This window comes from Budorcas taxicolor, chromosome 11 (assembly GCF_023091745.1).
Source record: "Budorcas taxicolor isolate Tak-1 chromosome 11, Takin1.1, whole genome shotgun sequence".
Classification (NCBI taxonomy): domain Eukaryota; kingdom Metazoa; phylum Chordata; class Mammalia; order Artiodactyla; family Bovidae; genus Budorcas; species Budorcas taxicolor.
This window is the reverse complement of record NC_068920.1, coordinates 61,464,300-61,489,280: the sequence shown is the minus strand read 5'-3', so window position 1 is coordinate 61,489,280 and position 24,981 is coordinate 61,464,300. Positions and strand designations below refer to the sequence as shown.

At 47.6% G+C, this 24,981-nt stretch overlaps 1 protein-coding gene and 1 non-coding gene across 2 annotated transcripts in view; both read left to right on the top strand.

Moving 5' to 3' along the window:
- The window catches only part of LOC128056932 (two pore calcium channel protein 1-like), a 56,353-nt gene that overhangs the window by 30,468 nt on the left and 904 nt on the right, over positions 1-24,981 (top strand). The window contains exons 9-18 of the mRNA XM_052649759.1: positions 451-652; positions 9,005-9,149; positions 11,216-11,401; positions 12,670-12,731; positions 14,187-14,274; positions 15,673-15,742; positions 16,990-17,209; positions 17,417-17,507; positions 20,899-21,012; positions 21,242-21,366. Of these exons, the coding sequence (XP_052505719.1) occupies positions 451-652; positions 9,005-9,149; positions 11,216-11,401; positions 12,670-12,731; positions 14,187-14,274; positions 15,673-15,742; positions 16,990-17,209; positions 17,417-17,507; positions 20,899-21,012; positions 21,242-21,366 (1,303 nt within the window). The remainder of the gene's footprint in view (positions 1-450; positions 653-9,004; positions 9,150-11,215; positions 11,402-12,669; positions 12,732-14,186; positions 14,275-15,672; positions 15,743-16,989; positions 17,210-17,416; positions 17,508-20,898; positions 21,013-21,241; positions 21,367-24,981) is intronic.
- On the top strand, positions 20,203-20,307 carry LOC128057045 (U6 spliceosomal RNA). The gene has a single exon (XR_008200238.1). It is a non-coding gene; the product is annotated as a U6 spliceosomal RNA (small nuclear RNA).

Genomic DNA, 24,981 nt, shown 5'->3' with positions numbered 1-24,981 from the left:
CGGAGTGTGGGCCTGTCTGCCCCCTGCTCCCTTGTTTCTTGGCGTTCTGAGTGTCCTTCATGGGTTTGTTCACTTGCACGTGGTTAGCGGAGCTCTGTTTCTTCAGACACTGGATGGTTACCCATCTCTGAAGCCAGGAAGGGATTTTGGACCTTGCGATTTAACAGACTCATCAGTGACTTCTCTCTGTGATGCCTCCTGTGGCATGAGTTCCTGGGTTGCTATTGTTGTAAACCCAGGAGCAGGAGATATTAGGAGTCTTCATTAGGCATGGTGAGACCTTTACACGTGGGTATCTCCTGCTCATCCAGAAAGGATACACGTGGTCCCCAGGATGCACTCATCTCAACTCTTCCATTACTGTGAAATGTTTAAGGCCAAGAAATGAGGCTTCCTTGAATCTTCCTCTTAAAAAAAAAATGCACACACTTCTGGTTTTTTTTTTCCAAGAATGAGATCCACACACTGGCATACCTGAAGCGTCACAAAATGACAGAAGCTTTCAACATCCTGAAAGTAAAGGTGGGCACAGAGTTTGTGGTGAAGGAGGCCCGGTGGAGGCGGCTGGTCAAGGTGGTGGCACCAGGTATCAGCAGTTCTCACCTGGAGCTCCTGTTGAGGATCTCCGACGAGGGACAGACGGGGCACGTGGGTAAGAAGCCTCACTGAGAAGTGGGGGGATGGGATGTTTTCTCATTTTCTTTTTAAAAAAGCTGTGTATTTATCTGGCTGAGTCCCATCTTGGTTGGGACACATGGGGGGATGGGATGTTGTTTTCGTTTTCTTTTTTAAAAAGCTGTGCATTTATCTGACTGAGTCCCGTCTTGGTTGGGACACATGGGTTTCCCTCTAGCTGTAGCATGTGGGCTTAGTCGCCTGTGGGTCTTAGTTCCCTGATCGGGGATCGAACCCTCAGCCCCTGCAATGGAAGGCAAGCTCCTAACCCCTGGGCCACCAGAGAAGTCCCTCATTTTCTCACGTTTGCAAATAGGGATGTGTATTGGCTGGCAGTGTTACAGTGGAATGAGGGTCCTGGGCTGCGACTGAGCGACTTCACTTTCCCTTTTCATTTTCATGCATTGGAGAAGGAAATGGCAACCCACTCCAGTGTTCTTGCCTGGAGAATCCCAGGGATCGGGGAGCCTGGTAGGCTGCAGTCCATGGGGTCGCTAAAAGTCGGACGACTGAGCTACTTCATTTTCACTTTTCACTTTCATGCATTGGAGAAGGACATGGCAACACACTCCAGTGTTCTTGCCTGGAGAATCCCAGGGATGGGGGAGCCTGGTGGGCTGCAGTCCATGGGGTCGCGAAGACAGGACTGAGGTGGCTTGGTGGCGGCGGCGGCAGCTGTGTTCTGACCAGGGTGCATGTTGTCAGCATGTGATGAGCCTTCCAGACGCCCTCTACCTTGTAACACGGTCATCCCCTGTCCGGGATCCTGCTTTAAGGAGCACATCTAAAACATGGAAAATGGCTGTGCAAATAAACGCCTGAAGTGCATTTAGCATTTCCAAGTGAGAAGTTGGAAGTAACCTCCATTTTCCTGTATAAGTGGCTGATAGCGATTTTCAGTAACGCTTGATATTGGTAGCATGCTTGCTGTGTGTGCCACTGTTGTGATTGTTGTGTGTGATCGTCCCCAAACTCACTGAGGTGGGGGTCTTGTTATCCTCTTTTATCAGTATGGGAACTGAGCCTCAGAGAGGTCAAGTCATTTGCCCAGGGCCACACAGCTGCAGTGTGGCACAGGCTATCTAGACTCCACGGCCCCTGCCTTTTCCATTATTCTAAACTGCCCCAAATTCTAACGGTCGCTTAACAGGAAATGTTGGTGACATCATCATCAAAAATGATCATGAAGGGACTTCCGTGGTGGGCCAGTGGCTATGACTCCACGCTTCCAAGGCAAGGGCCATGGGTTTGATCCCTGGTTGGGGAACTAACATCCCACATGCCGTGCAGTGTGGTCAGATAAATAAATACATTTTAAAAGATGCTTTTGAAAATGACCATAAAGATGAGGTAGCAATGGGGAAAGATATATGATGATTGCAATACACCCCGACTTCAGTTCACCAGTTTCAGGAAGAGTCTAGGGGGAGACACATCCAAATGGAGTGGTAAGTCTGAGAGGATGTAAATTTACATGAGACAAGGAGTCTCAAACCAGTCCAGCAGAGCCAGGGCTTCATTAGGACTCATTGCCTGTGTGAGAAGAAGGAAACAGTGGCAGTGATCCTCTGGAACTTATCAGAGTGTCCAGGGAAAAGAGGCAACTGCGTGGCAAGGCACTGTTGAACGGGGAGTGCCAGCATCCTCCAGTGAGGGTTTTGGGTCCCGGAGGCAAGGTCAGCAGGGTTTGACAGGCGTCTTTGCTGAGCCGTGGGCATGTGCCTTCAGCCACCCAACTCGATGGCTCAGAAGCCAGGCTTCTCAGACCCTGAAGAGTCGGCTTTGGTGGCCCTGTTAGCGATTGGCAGTGATACATTGTGGGTCCTCATGTCAGACTTAAGGTTCTGCTAATGATGGGGGGAGAGTGGCTGGGTAACCCTTGAGCACCAAACTTTCCAAGGTCTTTGGAAAGTGCATGAAGCTTTAAAATTTCTAGCCCGCCATGGATCTGTATACTTGGGTAAAATACAGCAAAGATGAATGCCTAGAAAGGTGGAATTAAAAAAAACATGTAAAATTCAAGTCCCAATTTTTCACTATTAAATTTTCCCTCCTGGGTGGATTTTTTTTTTCTTTTTAAGTTTTTTTGTCCACACTGTGCTGCATGTGGGATCTTAGTTCCCCGACCTGGGATCGAACCTGCATCTTCTGCAATGCAAGGTAGATTCTTAACCACTGGACTGCCAGGGAAGTCCCTGCTCTTCTTATTAAGGGCACCAGTCATATGAGATCAGGGCCCACCCTAATGACCTCCTTTCTGCCTAATTACCTCGTCAGAGGCTCCATCTCCAAAATACAGGCACACTCGGAGGTGCTGGGAGCTAAGCGTTCAGCATATTAAGTCTCAGGGGACACAGATCAGCCCATAACTCCTGTTTGGCTGGTTCTGGCCTTAGATTGTTGCCTTCTCTAGAACTTTCTTCTATCTCTGGTTTACCATCCCCCACGCCCTAGCACTGCTAATCTTCGAAAGCTTGTGTTGGATTTATAGCCTTAGGTTATCAAAACCTCCGACTTGAACATTTACTCAAAGCACAGCACTGCCGTGGTTCTGCTTCATCCGTGGCTTTCGCCCTCACATGATGTGAGTCCAGCTGGTCTGAGGCTGCAAAGCTGCAGCATGATGGCAGCCAGACCTCACCCAGGCAGTGCCCTGACTTTCTGATGCCCTGGGGACATTCAGCAAAGGACATTGTGCGGCCTTCTGAGCAGGTGAGGGGGGCAAAGGAGGTCGGCAGATGCCCTTGAGACATACATACCCATGGCTGGAGTCAGCAGGCCTCGGTCCTCAGCTCTGAGCCCTGCTCAGTTTTTTGTTTTTCAACTTTTTATTTTGTACTGGGGTATAGCTGATTAACCATGCTGTGACAGTTTCAAGTGGACAGCAAAGGGACTCAGCCATCCATATACATGTATCCATTCTCCTCCAAACTCCCCTCCCATCCAGGTTGCCACATAACATCAAGCAGTGTTCCTGTCCTTATTCACTATGCATTTTAATTATAGCAATGTGTACATGTCTATCCCAAACTCCCTAACTATCCCTCCCCCCATCTTTCCCTCCAGCAACGTTTGTTCTGTAAGTCTGAGTCTCTTTCTGTTTTATAAGTTGATTTGTATCATTTCTTTTTAGATTCTACAGGTAAGGGGAACCATATAATATTTCTCCCTCTCTGTTTGACTTACTTCACTCAGTATGACAGTCTCTAGGTCCATCCACCCACGTTGCTGCAAATGACATTATTTCATTCTTCTTAATGGCTGAAGCAATGGCAACCCACTCCAGTGCTCTTGCCTGGAAAATCCCATGGACGGAGGAGCCTGGTGGGCTGCTGTCCATGGGGTCTCGAAGAGTAGACACGACTGAGCAACTTCACTTTTGTTTTTCACTTTCATGCATTAGAGAAGGAAATGGCAACCCACTCCAGTGCTCTTGCCTGGAGAATCCCAGGGACGGGGGAGCCTGGTGGGCTGCCGTCTGTGGGGTCGCCCAGAGTCGGACACGATTGAAGTGACTTGGCAGCAGCAGCAGCAGCTGAGTAATACACTGTATACATCCACCACTTCGCCTTTATCCATTCTTCTGTCCATGAACATTTAGGTTGTCCACGTCTTAGCTGTTGTAACCAATGCTGCAATGAGCACTGGGAGGCAGGCATCTTTTGGGATCACGTTTTTCTCCAGATTTTTGCCCAGGAAGCCCTGCTCAGTTTTGCCACCTGAGTCATGATCCTATCTGTAAATTAAATGAGACCAGGACTCATCTAGTTTGAAAAAAAGGAGTCCGTCTGAGTCACAGGTTTTATGAGTGCTCCATGGAAGTGGCAAGAAGGTGCCCATGAACTCATGGCTTAGCAGACTTCCCCAGTATTTTGCCTTTCACAAAACAGGGATGTCAATTTAAATACTGTTACCAGGGCAAACATGTCCTTAAGGAAGACAGCCAATTAGATTTGTTAAAATCTAGGGAGCATAGGTTATCTTTTAGGGGAGATAGCAATTATTTCTGAGGGTGTGCAAAGACTCCTTTGGTTAACCAACACTTTGTTTTTTTAAAAATTTTTAAAGGTTTTTTTTGATATGGATACTTTTTCTAAGTCTTCATAGAACTTGTTGCAATATTGCTTCTGTTTGATGTTTGGCCTCAAGGCATGTGGGATCTTAGGCCCCCTCCAGGGATGGAACCCCAACTTCCTGCATTAAAAGGTGACGTCTTAACCACTGGACCACCAGGGAAGTCCCTAAGCAACACTTTCAAAGACAGTTTTAATAACAGAAAGACAAACGGAATTTCGTACATCACTGTGGTCTCCACTCAGTACAAGCAGGGAGACCAGTAGTTCTGTGAGGCATGCTCGCTTTCTCCCTTGATCTATAACTATGGGCATGTGTGGTTTCCAAGGTTAAAGGCTGGAATTCCGTTAGTGCCAAAAGGGTTAGACTTAAATCTGGTGTTAAACTGAGAAAGGTGAAACTTACAGATGTGGAAAGAAAAGAGCTGAATAGAACTGTTAACAGAGAGTATAGAGAATAGACTCACAACTAGAGTTGGCAGACTGTGATCCGCAGGCTGTATGTGGTCACTGCCCGTTTCTATAAACGCATTTTACTGGAACACAGCCAGGCTCATTCAGCTGTGTTTTGCTTATGGCTGCTCTCACGCTAAAGTGGCAGAATTGACAAGTTGAAAGGGGATCAGTTGGTCCACAAAACTTAACATATTTACTCTTTGCAGAACAGAATTTGCTGACCCCTAATCTCCAACATATAGTACCAGAGGGGCACAAATTTCTTGACACAAAATTACCATAATTTGGATTCTCTTTGTCCTTTCTTGTTCTTTTTTTTTTTAATGTTTATTTATTTATTTGGCCCTGCTGGGTGTTAGATGCAGCATATGGAATCTTTAGTTGCAGCACATGGGATCTAGTTCCCTGACCTGGGATCGAACCCTGGCCCCCTGCACTGGGAGCACGGAGTCTTAGCCAGTGGACCACCAGGGAAGTCCTGTCCTTTCTTGTTCTACAGAATCTTCTGGATGAAAAGATGTGAGCCCAGTGATACTGATAGAGTCCCTGTTGGTTGAGGTTATTTGACGACTGAGGTTTTGGCTGGATTCTGTACACACACACGGAGTTTTATTTATTTATTTGACTTGTCAGGTCTTAGTTGCAGTACCTGGACTCTTTTTTTTTTTTTTTTTTGGTGTTTTCTTCATTGCAGTTTATTCTTTTTTTAATATTTATTTATTTTATTTTTATTTTATTTATTTATTTTTTTTACTTTACAATACTGTATTGGTTTTGCCATACATCAACATGAGTCCACCACGGGTATACATGAGTTCCCACTCCTGAACCCCCCTCCCACCTCCCTCCCCATACCATCTCTGTGGGTCGTCCCAGTGCATCAGCCCCAAGCATCCTGTATCCTGCATCAAACCTAGACTGGCGATTTGTTTCTTATATGATATTATACATGTTTCAATGCCATTCTCCCAAATCATCCCACCCTCGCCCTCTCCCACAGAGTCCAAAAGTCCGTTCTATACATCTGTGTCTCTTTTGCTGTGGCGCATACAGGGTCATCATTGCCATCTTTCTAAATTCCATATATATGTGTTAGTATACTGTATTGGTGTTTTTCTTTCTGGCTTACTTCACTCTATAATTGGCTCCAGTTTCATCCACCTCATTAGAACTGATTCAAATGCATTCTTTTTAATGGCTGAGGAATATTACATTGTGTATATGTACCACAGCTTTCTCATCCATTCGTCTGCTGATGGATATCTAGGTTGCTTCCATGTCCTGGTTATTATAAATGGTGCTGCGATGAACATTGGGGTACACGTGTCTCTTTTAATTCTGGTTTCCTTGGTGTGTATGCCCAGCAGTGGGATTGCTGGGTCATAAGGCAGTTCTATTTCCAGTTTTTTAAGGAATCTCCACACTGTTCTCCACAGTGGACTCTATAGTTGTGGCCTTCGAACTCTTAGTTGCAGCGTGTGGGATCGAGCTCCCTCACCAGAGACTGAACCCCAGGCTCCTGCATTAGGACCTCAGAGCCTTAGCCACTGAGCCACCAGGGAAGTCCCTTGGCTGGATTCTTATCAGTAGGTTCCCTGGAACCCTATTTGTGGTTGTCATGTCAGTGTCTCCCTGCCCTCTGATGGTGGAGCTCACATAGCCCAAGTCTCTGAACTCAAGTTATCACATCAACTAATTTTCCCAGGCTGCCCTTCCCCCTGACTGGGTACTACATGCCTTTGGCTGTTAAGACAAATATATGTGTTTTGGTTCTAACTCTAAAGACCCAGAATCGAATCTAAGAATAAGATATCCTTAGATATCCTAAGATATCTAAGAATGCTTTCATCCACCTTGATGTTCTTAGGATCACTGAGTGTGTAGTGTTAATCTCTTAGTCATGTCCGATTCTTTGCAACCCCATGGACTATTGCCTGCCAGGCTCCTCTGTCCATGGGATTCTCCAGGCGAGAACACTGAAATGGGTTGCCATTTCCTTCTCCAGGGGGTCTTCCCAACCCAGGGACTGAACCTGGATCTTCCATGTGCAGGCAGCTTCTTTACTGTGGCACTCCTAGAGAATATAGGCAACATGACTGTGGAGTATCACTCGGTGTTTCGTCTGACTCAGGCTGCTCACTCGGATGAGGCCACACTTTGAGCATGGCTGGGGCTTTCTCTTTGCCTGGGTGTCTGTTGATCGTCTTAAATTAATCATTATGGTGACATCTGTAGAACCATGACTGGTTGTTTACTTCTGAAACGTGGGGACCTGGCCATCATCTAGGCCTCTAACCGAGAAGCATTCTAGAATTTAAAACCTCTATCCCAGAACTTCCCTGGTGGTCCAGTGGCTAAGAATGTGTGCTCCCAAGGCTGGGGGCCTGCGTTCCATCCCTGGTCAGGCAACTAGATCCCATATGTCGCAACCAAGAGCTTGCATGCCGCAAGTTAAGGTCCCACATGCTACAACGAAGATAAAAGGTCCTGCAGGTAAGACCCAGCACAGCCAAATGAATAAATATTTTTAAAAAATACTTCTTTAAAAAAATTAAAAAAAAAATCCATCCCACTCTTTAACAACTATCTTAGCTATACCTGAATCTGTACCTGCAATTTACAACTTTCTTTAAAGCTTAACAAAGCCTTCAACTTGGTTTTCAAAGAAGCAGCAACACTCTTGTGTACAATCTGATTTCATCCATCGATGTGATGTTTCTTTAAGTTGTATGTAACGGGAGGTTCGTACATAAACAGTGGACTCCTGTTCATGCAGCCCAGTGGACTCTTGGTCAGCACCCCACATGCCTGGTGGGGGAGAGGTGCACAGGTTGATGTAGAATAGTCTGCTGGCCCTGGGCATTCAGCAGGTCCTGAGAGCGTTGGCTCAGCAGCTGGGTGGGTCCAGGCTCGTCAGGAAAGTGATCCCTGTGGACCTCCCTGGTGGTCCAGTGGTTACGAATCCACCTGACCACGCAGGGGACACAGGTTCTATTCCTGGTCTGGGAAGATTCCAAGACTCATGCCAAGGGGTGCCTGAGCCCGTGTGCCACAACTACGAGCCCGTGCTCTGGAACCCATACTCTGCAACAAGAGAAGCCGCTGCAGTGAGAAGCCCGCACGTTGCATCTAGAGAGCGGCCCCTGCTCGCCACACCCCTGCCCACCACAGCCCAGCCCGCCCCACCCCTGCCCGCCGCACCCCTGCCCGCCGCACCCCTGCTCGCCGCAACTAGAGAAAGCCTGCACAGCAGTGAAGACCCAGTGCAGCCAAGCATTCATTACCTAATTATTTTTAAAAAGAAAGTGATCACTGTGCTGTGGCCTGGGACGATGCGCCAGTGTGTTGTGGAGGCTGTGGGTTTGAGTGAGTCCCTGAGAAGGGGCAGAGAGGAGAGTGGGCTGAGAAAAGGGTAGGGGTTGAAGGGAAAGGGTTATACCTACCTTGGAGGTTTTGAGGCTGGGATGGGGCATGGGATTGAGGCTGGAAATGCAGGTCAGGCAGATGTGGGAGGCAGCGACTGTCTTCCCTGAGGAGGGAAATGAGGTGGGAGGCAGGGAGGGAGGCAGTGGCGTCTGTGAACCAGCAAAGCACATGCTTGGTCGGGCTGCTTTAGGCTGGCTCAGGGTCTGCGTGAGGACAGGCGGGAGGCGGGGCCACTCATTGGCCCCGTGGCCTTGGCCTTTGAGGCTTCAGGTCTTCATCTGTGAAATGCAGATCCAAGAGTGCTGTCTCGGTGTCACTCTTTGGACCTTAATGTCACAGCGGCCCCGTATTGGGGGGTCGTCTTTTCATTGCAGACAAAATGAACTTTCTACGCTTGGCTGACCTCCTCAACATCCGGGTGGTCGCCATCAACATCAAGAAACACCCACTGGAAACTTGGATGCCTCGGGTATACCAGTCGTCCACAAGCCTCTTGGTCCAGAAGATGGTTCAACACAGGCAAGTGAGATGGGGCCAGTTTTCTCTCAAGTTGTTTTCAAAGTAATGGAATCAGTTAGTGCTTTCTGGACTGAATACATTTCACTACTGAAGCTATAAGTCACCCCCTGCTCGCTGTGTTTGTTTTTTCAGGGAGGCATGGAAAGGGTTTTGGACAAGCTGTGTTTAACCTTAGCCAGAGGCCAGGTTTTTAGATTTCGCTTCCTTTTTCAATTTTTTTTTTTTTTTTAATGCTCAAGAGCCACAGACTGGCTGTGTTTCCTGAGTCAGTGAAGCGAATCACTCTGATTTCAGAAAGTTCCAGCCCTATCAGAGTCATTAGGAAGTTGATGGCAAGTGTATTCTGACTCTGTAAAGAATGTGGTAGGAAGACATGAGTTAGCATCACTAGAATGACTGTTAAGAATGTCAGCTGAATCTTTTATTCTCAAGTAGATGGACTTGGTGAAAAGCAACTGATTGGAAAAGACACTGATGCTGGGAAAGACTGAGGGCAGGAGGAGAATGGGGGGCAGACTGATGGTTGGATAGCATCATCGATACAGTGGACGTGAGTTTGAGTGAACTCTGGGAGATGGTGAAGCACACGGAAGCCTGGAGTGCTGCAGTTCATGGGGTCGCAAAGAGTCAGACGTGACTGAACAACACACTGGACTCCAGCAGGAGTCCTTTATCCTGGTTGGAGACCTTATTTTTACTACATGTTGCCTGGAATACTCCTATCAGCAGAGATTCTCCCTCTTGCCGTCTTTGAATTCCTTGTCTCATAAAAGTGAATGATGGGATGCCCCTGGTGGTCCAGTGGTTAAGACTCCACACTCACAGTGCAAGGGTCCCGAGTTCTGTACCTGGTGGGAACTAGATCCCACATGCCATGACTAAAGACCCCAAATGCTGCAAGAAAGATCTAAGATCCCACGTGCCACAGCTAAGACCTGTTGCAAATAAATATTTTTTTTTTAAGAAAGTAAATGGTTCAGAAGTCCTTGAAAGTAGCCCCGCCCATGATGCAGGTAAATATCCCTTTCAGCGCCCATATTCTGTATTAACCAAAACCCTCCATGTAAAGGGTCCCTTCCATTCATCTCCACATTGAGCTACAGATGTGTTTCACATGATGGATGTTTGTGTGTCCACACGTGGCATCCAGGGCTGGCCCCTAGAGTCTGAAGCTTCCCCAGAACAGTGGGCTAGGACTCTATCTTCCTGCAGCCACGTCCAGGATTCACCCAGGAGCACAGCACACAGATGCCTGCTTGGGGTAACCCGCTCTGGCGTTGAAAAGCTGATGCTGAGCCCAAATAGCACATTTTTTTATCCCTTTTCACCCCTGACTTGGTGAGAAAATAGGACATGTTGACTCCCTGGAAGTCTTGTGTGTGTATAAAGCGACTATATCCCAATTTAAAAAAAGACACACAAGAAAACACACACATACATGCCGGATTTCAAAGACTTCATACCAAAAAAAGATGTGAAATATCTCGCTTGTAATTTTTACGATCATTACATGTTAAGCAGGTGGTAGTTTGGATGTACTGTGTTAAATAGAAAATATTGTTAAAATAATCTTAACCTGTTTAGAAAAAGAAAAGAGAATTTGGTTTAAAAAAAGAAAAAGAAGTTTTCAGGAGCTTTCTTAGCAAAAGATTCCAGTTTTCCAGGGACAAGCACTGGAGATACAGTGGTTCCTAAACCTTTTCCTTGCCTTCTGATTCTACTGAACCTTTCCTCTGACCCAGCTGCTGTGCTGGAAAGGCGAACTTGGGAACACTAGGCCTTCATCCTGCTCCCTCGCTCTGTCTTCATTTTCTCCTTGGCAGGAAAGCCTGGGAGGCAGGAGAATTTCAGGGCCCTGACCACGCTGGAACCTTTCTTTCCATGAGAGGTGAATGTGTGTGTGTGTGTGTGTGTGTGTGTGTGTGTTGGTGGAGTGGGAGGTGGTGAGTGTATCACATTCATCACATTGACAGGAAACACATCTGTCCCTGGAGGGCTCTAAAACTGCCTTTTTCTTTTTTAACTGCAAAATATGACAGAATCTCTTCTTTTTTTCCTCCTGCCAGGATTTTTGTCTGGGTTTACGATGTCATCATTCTAATAAATGCCATATTCATTGCTTTGGATGAGAAAGACTCCTTAATTTCCTACGCAGAATGGCTTTTCCTTTCTCTGTATATCATTGAGATTCTCCTGAAATTGTACACGTATGAACCCAGCGCTTATTTTGGAAGGAAGCAGTTCTGGAACTGGTGAGTCTGTGTGTTTTTTTGTGGGTGGCCGGGGGACCATGGGTGAAGACCGGGCTTCCTGTCACACTGTGGGAACACAGCTTCGTCTGCCTAGTTTGGAGGTTTCTTTTTTGTTGCTTTTTGCTCATTAGTCTTGTTTTGTTTTTTTGACCATGCTACAGAGCATGAGGGATCTTGGTTCTTGGTCCTCCCAGGAATCGAAGCTGTGCCCCGTGCAGTGAAAGTGTGGCATCTTAACCACTGGACTTCAGGGAAGTCCCCAGGCTTCTTATAATGAAGTCTTGAGGACATGGGAACATCTGGTTGTCAGAGCTGTGATTTATGATGTCGGTTCAAATGACTGGCTAAAATTAGAATCACATCTTGAATTTGAAAAGGAATCTTAGGACACACACCCAGTGAGACAGTTCCCTCCAGAACTACCGGGCCCCACGCTCGTCTAGTCTTATTATCAGAAAACATGGCCTGCGTGGCTGAATGATGTGGACCTTAGCGAGCTCTTTGCTGGGCTGGATGTGTCTCTGTGACTTTCTGTCCTCCAGGCTGTGTACCTCCCAGCCTCAAACGATTGCCCGCGTGCCACACACCATCTCGGGTGCCGCCGAGTGTCAGGCATCACGGAACACCAGATTTAGGAGGACACAGTTTGGAAAGTTGGATCTCTGTAGTCACTACTTTCGGTGCCAAGAAACTCACTAGACTTCTTGTGTGGCCCAACAGGAGGGACCTGACCAGTGTTGCCCAGGACCATGGCACTTTTGTCAGAAAGAAAAGTAATGGCACGATGAATTTCATCTTTAATTAGAAAGTTGCAGAACCTCCCTGGTGGTCCAGTGGTTAAGACTCCATGCTTCCAATACAGGGGATGTGGGTTTGATCCTGCTCAGTGTAGCCAAAACACAAAAAGGAAAAAAAAATTTAAGTTGCAATGCATTTAGTAAAATTAATGCCAAGAAAAATTATACTGTGTCTTCTGAAAATGTGTCAGTGTTCTTGCAAGTATGTAGCTGTGCTGGAAGGCAGAGTGATGTGAATTAGTTGATTTCTACAGATTGCCTGGAATGGTTCATTGGTGCAGCCAGTCAGTGATCAAACACAGTCTTTCTTTCTTTGTACCTGCTGTCCTAAAAATCATGGAAATGAGTCTGATGGCTGGATCTTGGCTTTCCCTAGGAGACTGGATTTAGCATTTTCTTAGGATTCACTGTATCCTGAGCTTGACAGACCTTTCCCTTGATTCCTTACTGATGTTGCTTCTTCACTGTTAGGTTCGATACGCTGATCATCATCGCAGCCCTGCTGGCCACTGTGGCCAACACCACCATTCAAGGTCAGTGTCATCACCCACTGCCAGCTTCTCTGCTTCCTGGATCGTGTGTTCAATCAGTAATCTTTGTAGAACATCCATGGTGCACTCTTGGGGTGTTTGGAGCCATGCAGAGGGGATGAAGGAGAGTCAGTAAGAATGTTCCATGTTCTGGAGAGGGATGGCAGCTTTGTCTGTGTTTAGCTGTATGGTTGTTGTTGTTCATTTGCTCATTTGCGTCCAGCTCTTTGCGACTCCATGGACCACAGCACGCCAGGCTTCCCTGTCCTTCACCATCTCCCAGAGTTTGCTCAGACTCACATCCATCGAGTCGGTGATGCCATCCAACCATCTCGTCCTGTCGTCCCCTTTTCCTCCCGCCTTCAATCTTTCCCAGCATCAGGGGCTTTTCCAGTGAGTCAGTTCTTCACGTCAGGTGGCCAAAGTATTGGAGCTTCAGCTTCAGCATCAGTCCTTCTAATGAATATTCAGGGTTTATTTCCTTTAGGACTGACTGGTTGGATCTCCTTGATGTCCAAGGGACTCTCAACAGTCTTCTCCAGCACCACAGTTCAAAAGCATCAAGTCTTCAGTGCTCAGCTTCTTTATGTAGAGATTCATGTGCAGGCGTCATCATACCAAACACTCACCTGGTTATTTCTCCAAAACTGCCCTTGGTCTCAGGGCTCACCCTTGACCTTCTGCCCATGCTGGCCCCTGGCCCCGGACCCAGATGTGGCGTCAGCCTCTGCCCGCCGTCCTCCCACCCTCTTCCTTCCACCCTCCTCTGGCTTCCCGACATGTGCCCTCAGCACCCGCACCCTCCTTCCTGTAGAGGCAGAGAAGATTATTTACAGATAAAGCAGGTTCTCTTTTTTTCTCAAATGCTTATTTATTTGTATTTCTGGCTGTGCTGGGTCTTCATTGCTGTGCGTGGCCTTTCCTGGTTGCAGTGCACAGGCTCGCGGGTTCTCATCGCAGTAGCTTTTCCTGTTGCAGAGCCCGCGCTCTGGAGCATAGGCTCAGTAGTTCTGGCATGGGCCTAGTCACCCCGTGGTACACGGGATCTTCCCAGACGAGGGACTGGACCCATGTCCCCTGCATTGGCAGTCGGACTCTTAATCACTGGGTCACCAGGGAATCCCAGACAGAGTAGCTTAACCTGACTGTGAAATGAATGCTGGGGGAGAAGGGCTTGCTGAAATGTGCTCCGTAGCACGGGACCCACAGTCACTTCTTGATGATGGTCTGAAGTCTGGTCCTGCGCTCATGAGCCTTTGCTCTAGGGCTGGCAGGGCTGCTCAGCTCACTCTGATCAGCTTGCAGAGCCCTCCCTTCCTGTTGCTTGGAGCCATCACCCTGTTCTTGAAGTGAAGTGCATATTTTCCCAGGACCCCCAGAGTCTCAGGCGTCATTGAATTAAGGGACAAGCTGGAGGCTCAGAAAGAACAATGAGAGTTGACTGTGTTCTTTTTCCAGCGAGAAAATACAACAGTCAGCAGGTACTGGATATTGTCTTGATTTTGAGAATACTCCGGCTCCTACGGGTCATCGTCAGCATTCAGAGGTAAGGATGAAACCATGGGGAACCGTTGCACCTGAATGGTTTCCCTTCTCTGGGGCTCGACAGAAACCATCCTGCCTGGGAGCTAGAAACATGCCCACCTGTGTCCCCAGGGTGGAACTTGTATAGAGGACCTGGGTTCTCCGGGGGCAGTGGGCGGGGGCAGTGGGCAGGGGCAGGGAGCCTGTGAAGATGCTGAAGGGGACCCGTGGCAGCTCCCTGAGGGCAGGAAGTCAGTCCATCACTTTCATCCACGTGACCTGGTCCCCCAACTGTGCCTGCGTGTCATGACGGCAGCTAATGCTGGCAGCTAATGCTAACAGTGTGATAACCATTGTCTTACTGTTGTTCAGTCCCTAAGTTGTGTCTGACTCTTTGTGACCCCATAAACTGCCGCACTCTAGGCTCCCCTGTCCTTCATTGTCATGTCCATTGAGTCGATGCCATCCAGCCATCTCACCCTGTCACCCCTTCTCCTCCTGCCCTTAATCTTTCCTAGCATCAGGGTCTTTTCCAATGAGCCAGCTCTTTGCATCAGGTGGCCAAAGTATTGGAGCTTGTTAAATCCTTCCAACAATGCTTGATGTAGGGGCTTTGATGATCCTGAGTTCATGGGTCATGGCATTGGAGCTCAGAGAGAGTGAGAGGTTTCCCCAGTGATGCACAGCTAGAAAGAGACAGAACTAGGCACAGACCTAGCAGTCTGCTCCCCAAGCCTGGAAAAGCCACTCTGTTTTGGATAGGCTAGGTTCCTTCCTAGGAGTATAGGGGGATGCCTCCATTCCAGGACTGGCCTGCTACCCCACAAAATACTCTTTCAACCTAAGTCTCCAAGGAAGCTTTAACACAGACTGGATTTTTGATGTAGAAAAAGGTGGAGGAAAAAATCAGGTGAGACTGCATGGTTTTTCTTTTCTTTTTAAGTTTTTTGTTGTTGTGGACCATCTTTAAAGTCTGTATTGAATTTATTGCAATATTATTTCTGTTTTACTTTTTGTTTTTTTGGCCACAAGGCACGTGGAATCTTAGCTTCCCAACCGGGGATCAAACCCTCACCCACCTGCATTGAAAGGTAAAGTTTTAGTCGCTGGTCCACCAGGGAAGTCCCAGGCTGGGTTTCAGCCTTTGTCTTACTGGTGAAACTGATTATCTTTCTCATGTTTTTTTTTTAACTGGCTTGCTTTGCTCTAGGTGAAATACAAGTTAACCACCTGCTGCCCCTCCCACCCAGTTCGGTAGATGGACTGACATTGGCAAAATTGTAAAGGCAGATTCCTAGCGGCATTTAGAGAACAGATGCAGGACAGGAGGGAGAGGCATTAAAACCAAAGGTGCTAGGATGCTGTCAGTTTTATTCTTACGTGCCCTGTTCCTTGTGTCAGAAACTTCATTTTATCCCAGGTTCCGGGTGATCGTGACCACCTTAATTAACATTGGCCCCACAATGCTGACATTCGGCGGCCTGGTCTTGGTGAGTGTTTTCTTTCTGATCCACGTGAAGCAAGTGGTAAGACGTTCGTTTTTTAAAACTTACTTTCTCATTTCTGGCTGCACTGGGCCTCCGTTGCTTTGCATGGGCTTGCTCTGGCTGCACCGAGCCGCGGCTACTCTCCGCTGCAGTGGGTGGGCTCTTCATCGTGGGTGGGCTCTTTATCGTGGAGGCTTCTCTTGCTGCAGAGCACAGATTCTAGGGCTTCGGTAGTGGCAGCACCCGGGCTCACTAGCTGTGGTTCATGGGCTTTCGCTGCCCAGGGCATGTGGAATCTTCCCGGACCAGGGATCAAACTGTGTCCTCTGCTTTGACAGGCAGATTCTTAGCCACCGTACCACCAGGGGAGTCTAAGAGATTCATTCTTAGCAGCTCTCTCTGAGCCTTATTTTAAGTGAGCGAAAGAAAGAGAGATGAAATCAATGAGATCAGTGGTTTCTAGGAGCCATTTTTAAAAATATCAAATGTGTATAAACGTCCAGCCTTTATACCTGCAAACAGTTCAGCTACGCTGGCTGCTGTAATGAACACCCCAGCCTCCGCAGGTTAATCTCGTTACAGTTTTTCTCACCCGCAGTCCAGGGGGGTATTCCTAGCCCTAACCACCAGGTGGTTCTCAGGGATTTAAGCTCCTTTCAGTGCATGGCTCTTATATCTGGATTGTTTTTTAAACTCTACTGGGAAATCGCTATACAGTATGACAAATATTCGAAATCTAATGAGTCGGGCTTTCCTGGTGGCTCAGCAATAAAGAATCCACCTGCCAATTCAGGAGACGTGGGTTAGATCCCTGGGTCAGAAAAACCCCCTGGAGAAGGAAATGGCAACCCACTCCAGTATGCTTGCCTGGACATTCCCATGGACAGAGGAGCCAGGTGGGCTGCATGCCATGGGGTCGCAGAGTCAGACAGGAGTGAACGGCAAGAGCAAATTGAATGCCCTGACTTGCTAGCAGCATCACTTTGACTTTGTAAATGGGGACTCTGGGAGAGGTCAAGGTGTGGTCCAGCCAGTGTGTCTCCTGTCCCTGAACACCCCAGTGTTGGGTGGGTAAACCCCAGCCACCCTTTTTGCTGATGTTGCTGGAACTCATGGCTAGGGGGCAGCCGTTCCTGGAATGAGGGCAGCAGCCTTTCCTGCTGGCTGTTGTCACGTGGCCCACCCCTGTCCATGTCCTCCTGCCTCCCCTCACCCCGCGTGCCACCCCATGACCCTGCCGCCCACCCTAGGTGGTCTACTATGCATTTGCCATCATTGGGATGGAAGCGTTCCACGGCAAAGTCCACTTCCTGGACCCCGGTTCTGGCAGTCCTGATGCCGCGGTGTGTGGGAACCCAGCCTTAAAAGACTCAGCATTTGCCCGAGGCAGGTACTGCAAAAACAACTTCAACAACCTGGCGTCCTCACTCATCCTGCTGACGGAGCTCACTGTGGTTAACCAGTGGCATGATATCCTTTCTGAGGAGGAGGTGTGGTGGGGGCTGCTCAGAGCAGCTTCTGGGAGGAGAAGGAAGTGGGAGCCCGCTCCAGTATTCTTGCCTGGGAAATCCCGTGGACAGAGGAGCCTGGCGGGCTACAGTCCAGGGGTCGCAAAGAGTGGGGCACGACTGAGCAACTGAGCTACGACCTCGCAGGTTTGGTGCCTTAGCTTTGCACTCCTCGCAGACGGCTTTGCCCTCGTGACACACCAGGCAGCAAAGCTGTATTTCATCGGCTTCCACGTTGTGGTCGTCATTCTCATCGTGAAGTGAGTGTTCTCCTGCCAGTGGACCTTTCCAGATTCCACCCCCCCGCCAACCACCCTCAGAACTACAGCCGCTCGCACCTCCCTCCTCCCTGGCTCCACCCTGGAGTTCCCTGAGGATGGGTCACCTCTCCCTTGCTAGATGCCCAGGACACCAGAAGGGAGGCGTCTAACTTCTATTCACACTTGTGTTCCTCAGCGTCAGCCAGCCGTGCATATCAATATGTCATATGCATCTCATAGCCTCACAAGTTGGTTGGGTCAGAAGGGCTCTGGGGTCCTGGTGGGTCTCCCTACCCTTCCCCACTGGGATGAACATCCTTGTGAATTGCATCCACCCTCTGCTGAAATCTGCCCAACTCCTGGGACTTGTTAGAACCTAAACGAGCTAGTTTCCTTGTTGTCCAGCTCTGGTCCTCACCTGTCCTTGCACAGGTAGAATGGAAAGGTGCCACTGGTTAACTCTCTTCACTGGTTCCAGTTCTGTCCTGATCTGTCTTCTGGGGGTGGGGGAGCTCAGCCACTCTTTGAAAGCAGTTACAACATCTCAGCGCTTCAGAAGGCTTTCCTTCCAGCTTGCCAATCTCTCTGATTCCAGTTCCTTGTGGGAATCTGAGTCCCCCTGATCACGGGTTTGCATTTTCTAACTAACTTTGGTCGTTTGTTTACTCATTGGCTGTGCTGGGTCTTGACTGCTGCTCAGGCTCTTCTCTGGCTCCAGCAGGTGGGCACCGCTCTCGTGCTGGGGTGCAGGCTCTCATTGCGGTGGCTTCTCTTTCTGCAGCACGCATGCTCTGGGATGCGTGCACTTCAGTGCTCGTGGCCCGTGGGCTCTAGAGCACAGGCTCAGCAGTTGCTCCGCAGCTTGTAGGATCTTCCCAGATCAGGGGTCAAACCCGTGTTCCCTGCATTGGCAAATGGATTCTTTACCACTGAGCCACCAGGGAGGCCCTTGATCGCTGAGTTTTTTCCCAGAGGTGTTTTCTGGCTGTTGTACCCTTCTCAGCGCCCAGGGCACACAACTCTTGGCGTGACAGCCCAGCCCCGGGCCTTGTTACCTCAAGGCTGCTTTGGCCACCAACCCACTAGTTTTGGTAGCGGGAGGGGAGGGGAAGAACCGCTCAGTGCTGCTGGTCCTGCACAGTCTGGACAGAACATGCAACAGGAACAAGAGAAAAACGCCTCCGAGTGGCTCTGGGGTGGGCCGGGGCACCGTGAAAAGCTGTGGGGGTTTTTCTGCTGCTCTCCTCCCCAAGGTACGAGGAGGTGGTGGCAGCCGGGGCTCCGGCAGCACTGTGTTACGTCAGGGTGGTGAGGGGCTGGGATTCCCTGCTCACAAACTGACGGGCCACTGTGCGTGTGTGTTGTGTGTGTGTAGTGACCGAGCGTGACACCTAGGGCCCAAGGCAGAGAGAGCTCATTCCTCATGGCAGAAGCTGCAGCCAGAGCAATACCTGGGTCTGTTCCCTGAGCCCCAGTCCCCACTAAGCAGCGAGAGGAGGGCCAGCTGGACGGGCTGGATTGTAGAATGAGAAATTCAAAATGAGGAAACTCTAATCTGTATATCTGGGAAGACCTGCCCATCCTCCCCTCTGGAGAGAGAGAGAAAACCAGAAATACCTTATTTTAAAACCTTTTTCCTTGTATTTCCTTGTATTGGAGCATAGCCAGGTAACAATGTGATAGTTTCAAGTGAACAGGGGCGAGACTCAGCCACACATATGCACGTGTCCATTCTCCCCCAAACGCTGCTCCCCTCCAGGCTGCCGTGCGACATTCAGCAGAGTTCCCTGTGCTAGATGGGCCCCTGTTGGTTTTCTGTTTTATTTTTAAAATTTAATTTATTTTAAATGAAACAAAGGTGAAAATTTTTAATGATAAAAGGTACAGTTCCCCAAGAAGATAGAGATCATAAACTGTTAGACACCTTAACAGCAAAGAAACAAAGATACATAAAGCAAAATCAGAAGAAATATAAGGGAAAAGAAAAAATATATAATCATAGAGAGACATATTAACATTTCTCTGAGAATATTTTATCAAGTGCAGAAAAAATAAGAATAGGAGCATCTTGAATGACATCATTAATAATTTAAATATAATAGATTTATATTTAATTTATAGTAATCATATCCTACACAAACATATAAAAAATTTCGTATCTCATATGTTGTTATTAGATGTCCAGAGGACATTTAGAAAAACTGGCAAAAAGATAAACATTACTAAATTTCAAAGAGTTTATCTATGTTAAATACAGCAGTGTGTACATGTCCATCCCAGACTCCCTAACTGTCCTTTCCCCCCATTCTTCCTCTCTGGCAAGCATAAGTTCATTCTTTAAGTCTGTGAGTCTGTTTCTGTTTTGTAAGTAAGCTCAAGAAAGACCGTGTTTTCACTCCTGAATGTAAGCAGGTCTCTGGGGAGGAGAGGTCTTTGCTAGCCACAGTGATCTCTGGGGAGGAGGCAGCGCCAAGCTTTACTCCCATGGGACATCTCCGGAGGCTAGTGTACTGGGTTGGTCAAAAAGTTCGGGTTTTCCATAAGTGAATTTTTTTTTACAGTTAATACATCCCTAAATTGACTCCCAGTGCCTTTGCTCCAGGATCCAGACTGTGCAGAAACATGAGACATTCATGGAGAGTTGTCTATCAACCATTATTTGGCCTAAGCTTCCCCTTAAACTGTATTTTTGTCCTTGGTCTGGCAACACTTGTGATAAAATTGGAACCATATACAAAGAAGATTTACATTGCCCCTGCACAAGGATGACTCACAAATTGGTGACTCATTTCATAGTTTTGCAATACAGGGGCAGGGGATTAAGAGGTACAAACTGTTACATGTAAAATAAGATACAAGGATGGGCTTCCCAGGTGGCGCTAGGAGTAAAGAACCTGCCTACCAGTATAGGAGATATAAGAGCCTCGGGTTCCATCCCTGGGTCAGGAAGATCCCCTGAAGAAGGGCATGCCAACCCGTTCCAGTATTCTTGTCTGGAGAATCCTGGTGGGCTACAGTCCTTAGACTCCCGAAGACTTGGACATGACTGAAGTGACTTATCATCAGCTACAACACAGGGGATATAGTCAGTGTTTTATAATAACTATAACTGGAATATAACCTTTAAAAATTGTGAATTAAAAAGCCCTCTATTTTCTTAATAGTCACTGTTTAAATAGGATGTAGAGGAAGAATGATTTTCCAGATGCAAGCAAGTTGTGCCCAATGCTTGAAAGACATGTTGCCATTTCTTCTTCATGTTCTGTTTTCTTTGCAAAGATGGGCAGCCTTTTTCTCATGTGGGCTTGGAAACTCTTTGGCATCACGGTTTCCCATCACCTAGACCGTGGCTGACTCAGTATAACACCCTCTGCCTTTTATTCTTTCTCAGTATTTTCATAGCATTCATCTTGGAGGCGTTTTTTGTGGCATATTCGTTAGAAAAGAGTGAAGTGGAAACTGCCATTGAGAAGAAGATTCAGGAGCTTGGAGTGGGGGTCCAAGAGTGAGTAGCAGTTCCTGACATGGCTCGTGGACTTTGGAGATGGGGTGTTCTTGGCAGGGTCCTGACCACCTTTAACCCCCGAGGTCCCATGGCAGCCAGCTGGCTCCTGGGTGCCAGTTCTCAGAGACCCTCACCGGCTGCACGGGTGGCGTGGGGCCAAGGCTGGGAGGACAGAGAGGGGCTCAGCTGAGGGACTCGGCCGTGTTCACACACGTCTTCCTCCCTGAAGGGAAGACATGAAGGACGGGGGGCTCATTGACAATGTGGACACCAAGGACAGTGGCTTCAGTGCGGACGAAGGAGGCAACAAAAAGCAGGACTTGAGAGGCCTGTACTTCAGAATTGCATCCAAAAGTAAGTGTAACCCAACCCGAAGCTGCCTCTGATCCATCCTTCTCATAGCAGCTGCTGTGATGTTTCCAGGATGCAAACCTGACCTTCAGGGGCTTTTTGTGGGTCAAGGGTAAAGGCCTGCCATGGGCTCGGGGGCCCCATATCTGGTTCCCTTGAATATCTCAGCCCAGGACCCCTGTGCCTTTGCCCTTCAGCCCTGCTGGCCCCACTTCCTGGGCTCCCTTGCCCCATCCTGCACACGCTGCTCTCTCCCATGCTCTCATCCCGTCCACCCCTCCTTGCCTAACCAAGGCCTCTCCTCCCACAGGTCTCTGCTTCCTTGGGGCAGCACGCTGGGCTCCCCAAGAAGTCAGGTGCTCCTGGGAGCTCCCCCAGCTCTCCTCCCCCATCTTTTAGCACAGGTCAGCTGCACAGTCACTGCTGAGTGACTGCCTGGTCACCATCTGTCTTCTCTGCAGACTCAAAGCTCCACAGGTGCAGGGCTGTGTCTTTTTTGTTCTCCATTGTATCCCCAGGAGATCAGTGGAGAAATAACTCTAGAAAGAAAGAAGAGATGGAGCCAAAGCAAAGACAATACTCAGTTGTGGATATGACTGGTGATGGAAGTAGGGTGCAATGCTGTAAAGAGCAATATTGCATAGGAACCTGGAATATTAAGCCCATGAATCAAGGCAAATTGGAAGTAGTCAAGCAGGAGATGGCAAGAGTGAACATTTTAGTAAACGTTTTGGGAATCAGTGAACTAAAGTGGACTGGAATGGGTGAATTTAACTTAGATGACCATTATCTCTACTACTGTGGGCAAGAATCTCTTAGAAGAAATGGAGTAGCCATCATAGTCAACAAAAGAGTCTGAAATGCAGTACTTGGATGCAATCTCAAAAATGATAGAATGATATTTGTTCGTTTCCAAGGTATACCATTCAGTGTCAGAGTAATTCAAGTCTATCCTCTGACCAGCAATGCTGAAGAAGCAGAACAGTTCTGTGATGACCTACAAGACCTTCTAGAACTAACACCCCCAAAAGATGTCCTTTTCATTATAGGGGAATGGAATGCAAAAGTAGGAAGTCAAGAAATACCTGGAGTAACAGGCAAATTTGGCCTTGGAGTACAGAATGAAGCAGGGCAAAGGTGAATAGAGTTTTACCAAGAGAAGGCACTGGTCATAGAAACACCCTCTTCCAATTACACAAGAGAAGACTCTACACATGGACCTCAGCAGATGGTCAACACCGAAATCAGATTGATTATATTCTTTGCAGCCGAAGATGGAGAAGCTCTATACAGTCAACAAAAACAAGACCAGGAGCTGACTGTGGCTCAGATCATGAACTCCTATTGCCAAGTTCAGACTTAAATTGAAAAAAGTAGGGAAAACCACTAGACCATTCAGGTATGATCTAAATCAAATCCCTTACAGTGGAAGTGACATTAGATTCAAGGGATTCGATCTGATAGAGTGCCTGAAGAACTATGGATGGAGGTTCATGACATTGTTTAGGAGGCAGTGATCAAGACCGTCTCCAAGAAAAAGAAATGCAAAAAGCCAAAATGGTTGTCTGAGGAGGCCTTACAAATAACTGTGAAAAGAAGAGAAATGAAATGCAAAGGAGAAAAGGAAAGATATACCCATTTGAATGCAGAGTTCCAAGGAATAGCAAGAGGAGATAAGAAAGCCTTCCTCAGTTATCGATGCAAAGAAATAAAGGAAAACAATAAAATGGGAAAGACTAGAGATCTCTTCAAGAAAATTAGAGATACCAAGGGAACATTTCATGCAAAGATGCACACAATAAAGGACAGAAATGGTATGGACCTAACAGAAGATATTAAGAGGTGGCAAGAATACACAGAAGAAATATACAAAAGAGATCTTCACTACCCAGATAACCACGATGGTGTGATCACTCACCTAGAGCCAGACATCCTGGAATGCAAAGTCAAGTGGGCATTAGGAAGCATCACTACAAACAAAGCTAGTGGAGGTGTTGGAATTCCAGTTGAGCTATTTCAAATCCTGAAAGATGATGCTGTGAAAGTGCTGCACTCAATATGCCAGCAAATTTGGAAAACTCAGCAGTGGCCACAGGACTGGAAAAGGCCAATTTTCGTTCCAATCCCAAAGAAAAGCAATGCCAAAGAATGCTCAAACTACCACCCAATTGCACTCATCTCACACGCTAGCAAAGTAATGCTCAAAATTCTCCAAGCGAGGCTTCAACAGGACATGAACCGTGAACTTCCAGATGTTCAAGCTGGTTTTAGAAAAGGCAGAGGAACCAGAGATCAAATTGCCAACATCTGCTGGGTCATCAAAAAAGCAAGAGAGTTCCAGAAAAAACATCTACTTCTGGTTTATTGAATACGCCAAAGCCTTTGACTGTGTGGATCACAACAAACTGTGGAAAATTCTTAAAGACATGGGAATACCAGACCATCTAACCTACCTCCTGAGAAATCTGTATGCAGGCCAAGAAGCAACAGTTAGAACTGGACATGGAACAAAAGACTGATTCCAAATCAGGAAAAGGAGTATGTCAAGGCTGTATATTGTTACCCTGCTTATTTAACTTATATGCAGAGCACATCATGAGAAATGCTGGACTGGATGAAGCACAAGCTGGAATCAAGATTGCCGGGAGAAATATCAATAACCTCAGATATGCAGATGACACCACCCTTATGGCAGAAAGTGAAGAGGAACTCAAAAGCCTCTTGATGAAAGTGAAAGAGGAGAGTGAAAAAGCTGGCTTAAAACTCAACACTCAGAAAACGAAGATCATGGCATCTGGTCCCATCACTTCATGGCAAATAGATGGGGAAACAGTGTCAGATTTTATTTTGGGAGGCTCCAAAATCACTGCAGATGGTGACTGCAGCCATGAAATTAAAAGATGCTTACTCCTTGGAAGGAAAGTTATGACCAACCTAGACAGCTTATTAAAATGCAGAGACATTACTTTGCCAACAAAGGTCCATCTAGTCAAAGCTGTGGTTTTTCCAGTGGTCATGTATGGATGTGAGAGTTGGACTATAAAGAAAGCTGAGCACCGAAGAATTGATGCTTTTGAACTGTGGTGTTGGAGAAGACTCTTGAGAATCGCTTGTTCTGCAAGGAGATCAAACAAGTCAATCCTAAAGGAACTCAGTCCTTTGTTATGCACCGAGCCCGTATCTCCGAACCGACCGAGAGAGCAAGTCCACCACAGTAATGCAAAGGCAAGAAGGGAGTTTATTTCTAGCGCGCTAGGGCCCAAGTCTCTTCCAGCACAGTGGAATCCGACAAGAGCCCCAAACAAAGGAGTATGGCGGCTTATATACAGGCAGTTCTTTGTCTCAGTTACAGGAGTAGCTGGCGTTACATGATTGGCCAGGCAGGATGAGCGCATGTCCTGTCTTTTTTTGGTAAACATGACTCAGGTCCTAGAGCCCGTCGTTTGGTCCCTAACATCCTTAATATTGCAAGGAATGATGCTGAAGTTGAAACTCCAATACTTTGGCCCCCTGATGCGAAGAACTGACTCATTTGAAAAGACCCTGATGCTGGGAAAGATTGAAGGTGGGAGGAGGAGGAGATGAGAGAGGATGAGATAGTTGGATGGTATCACCGAC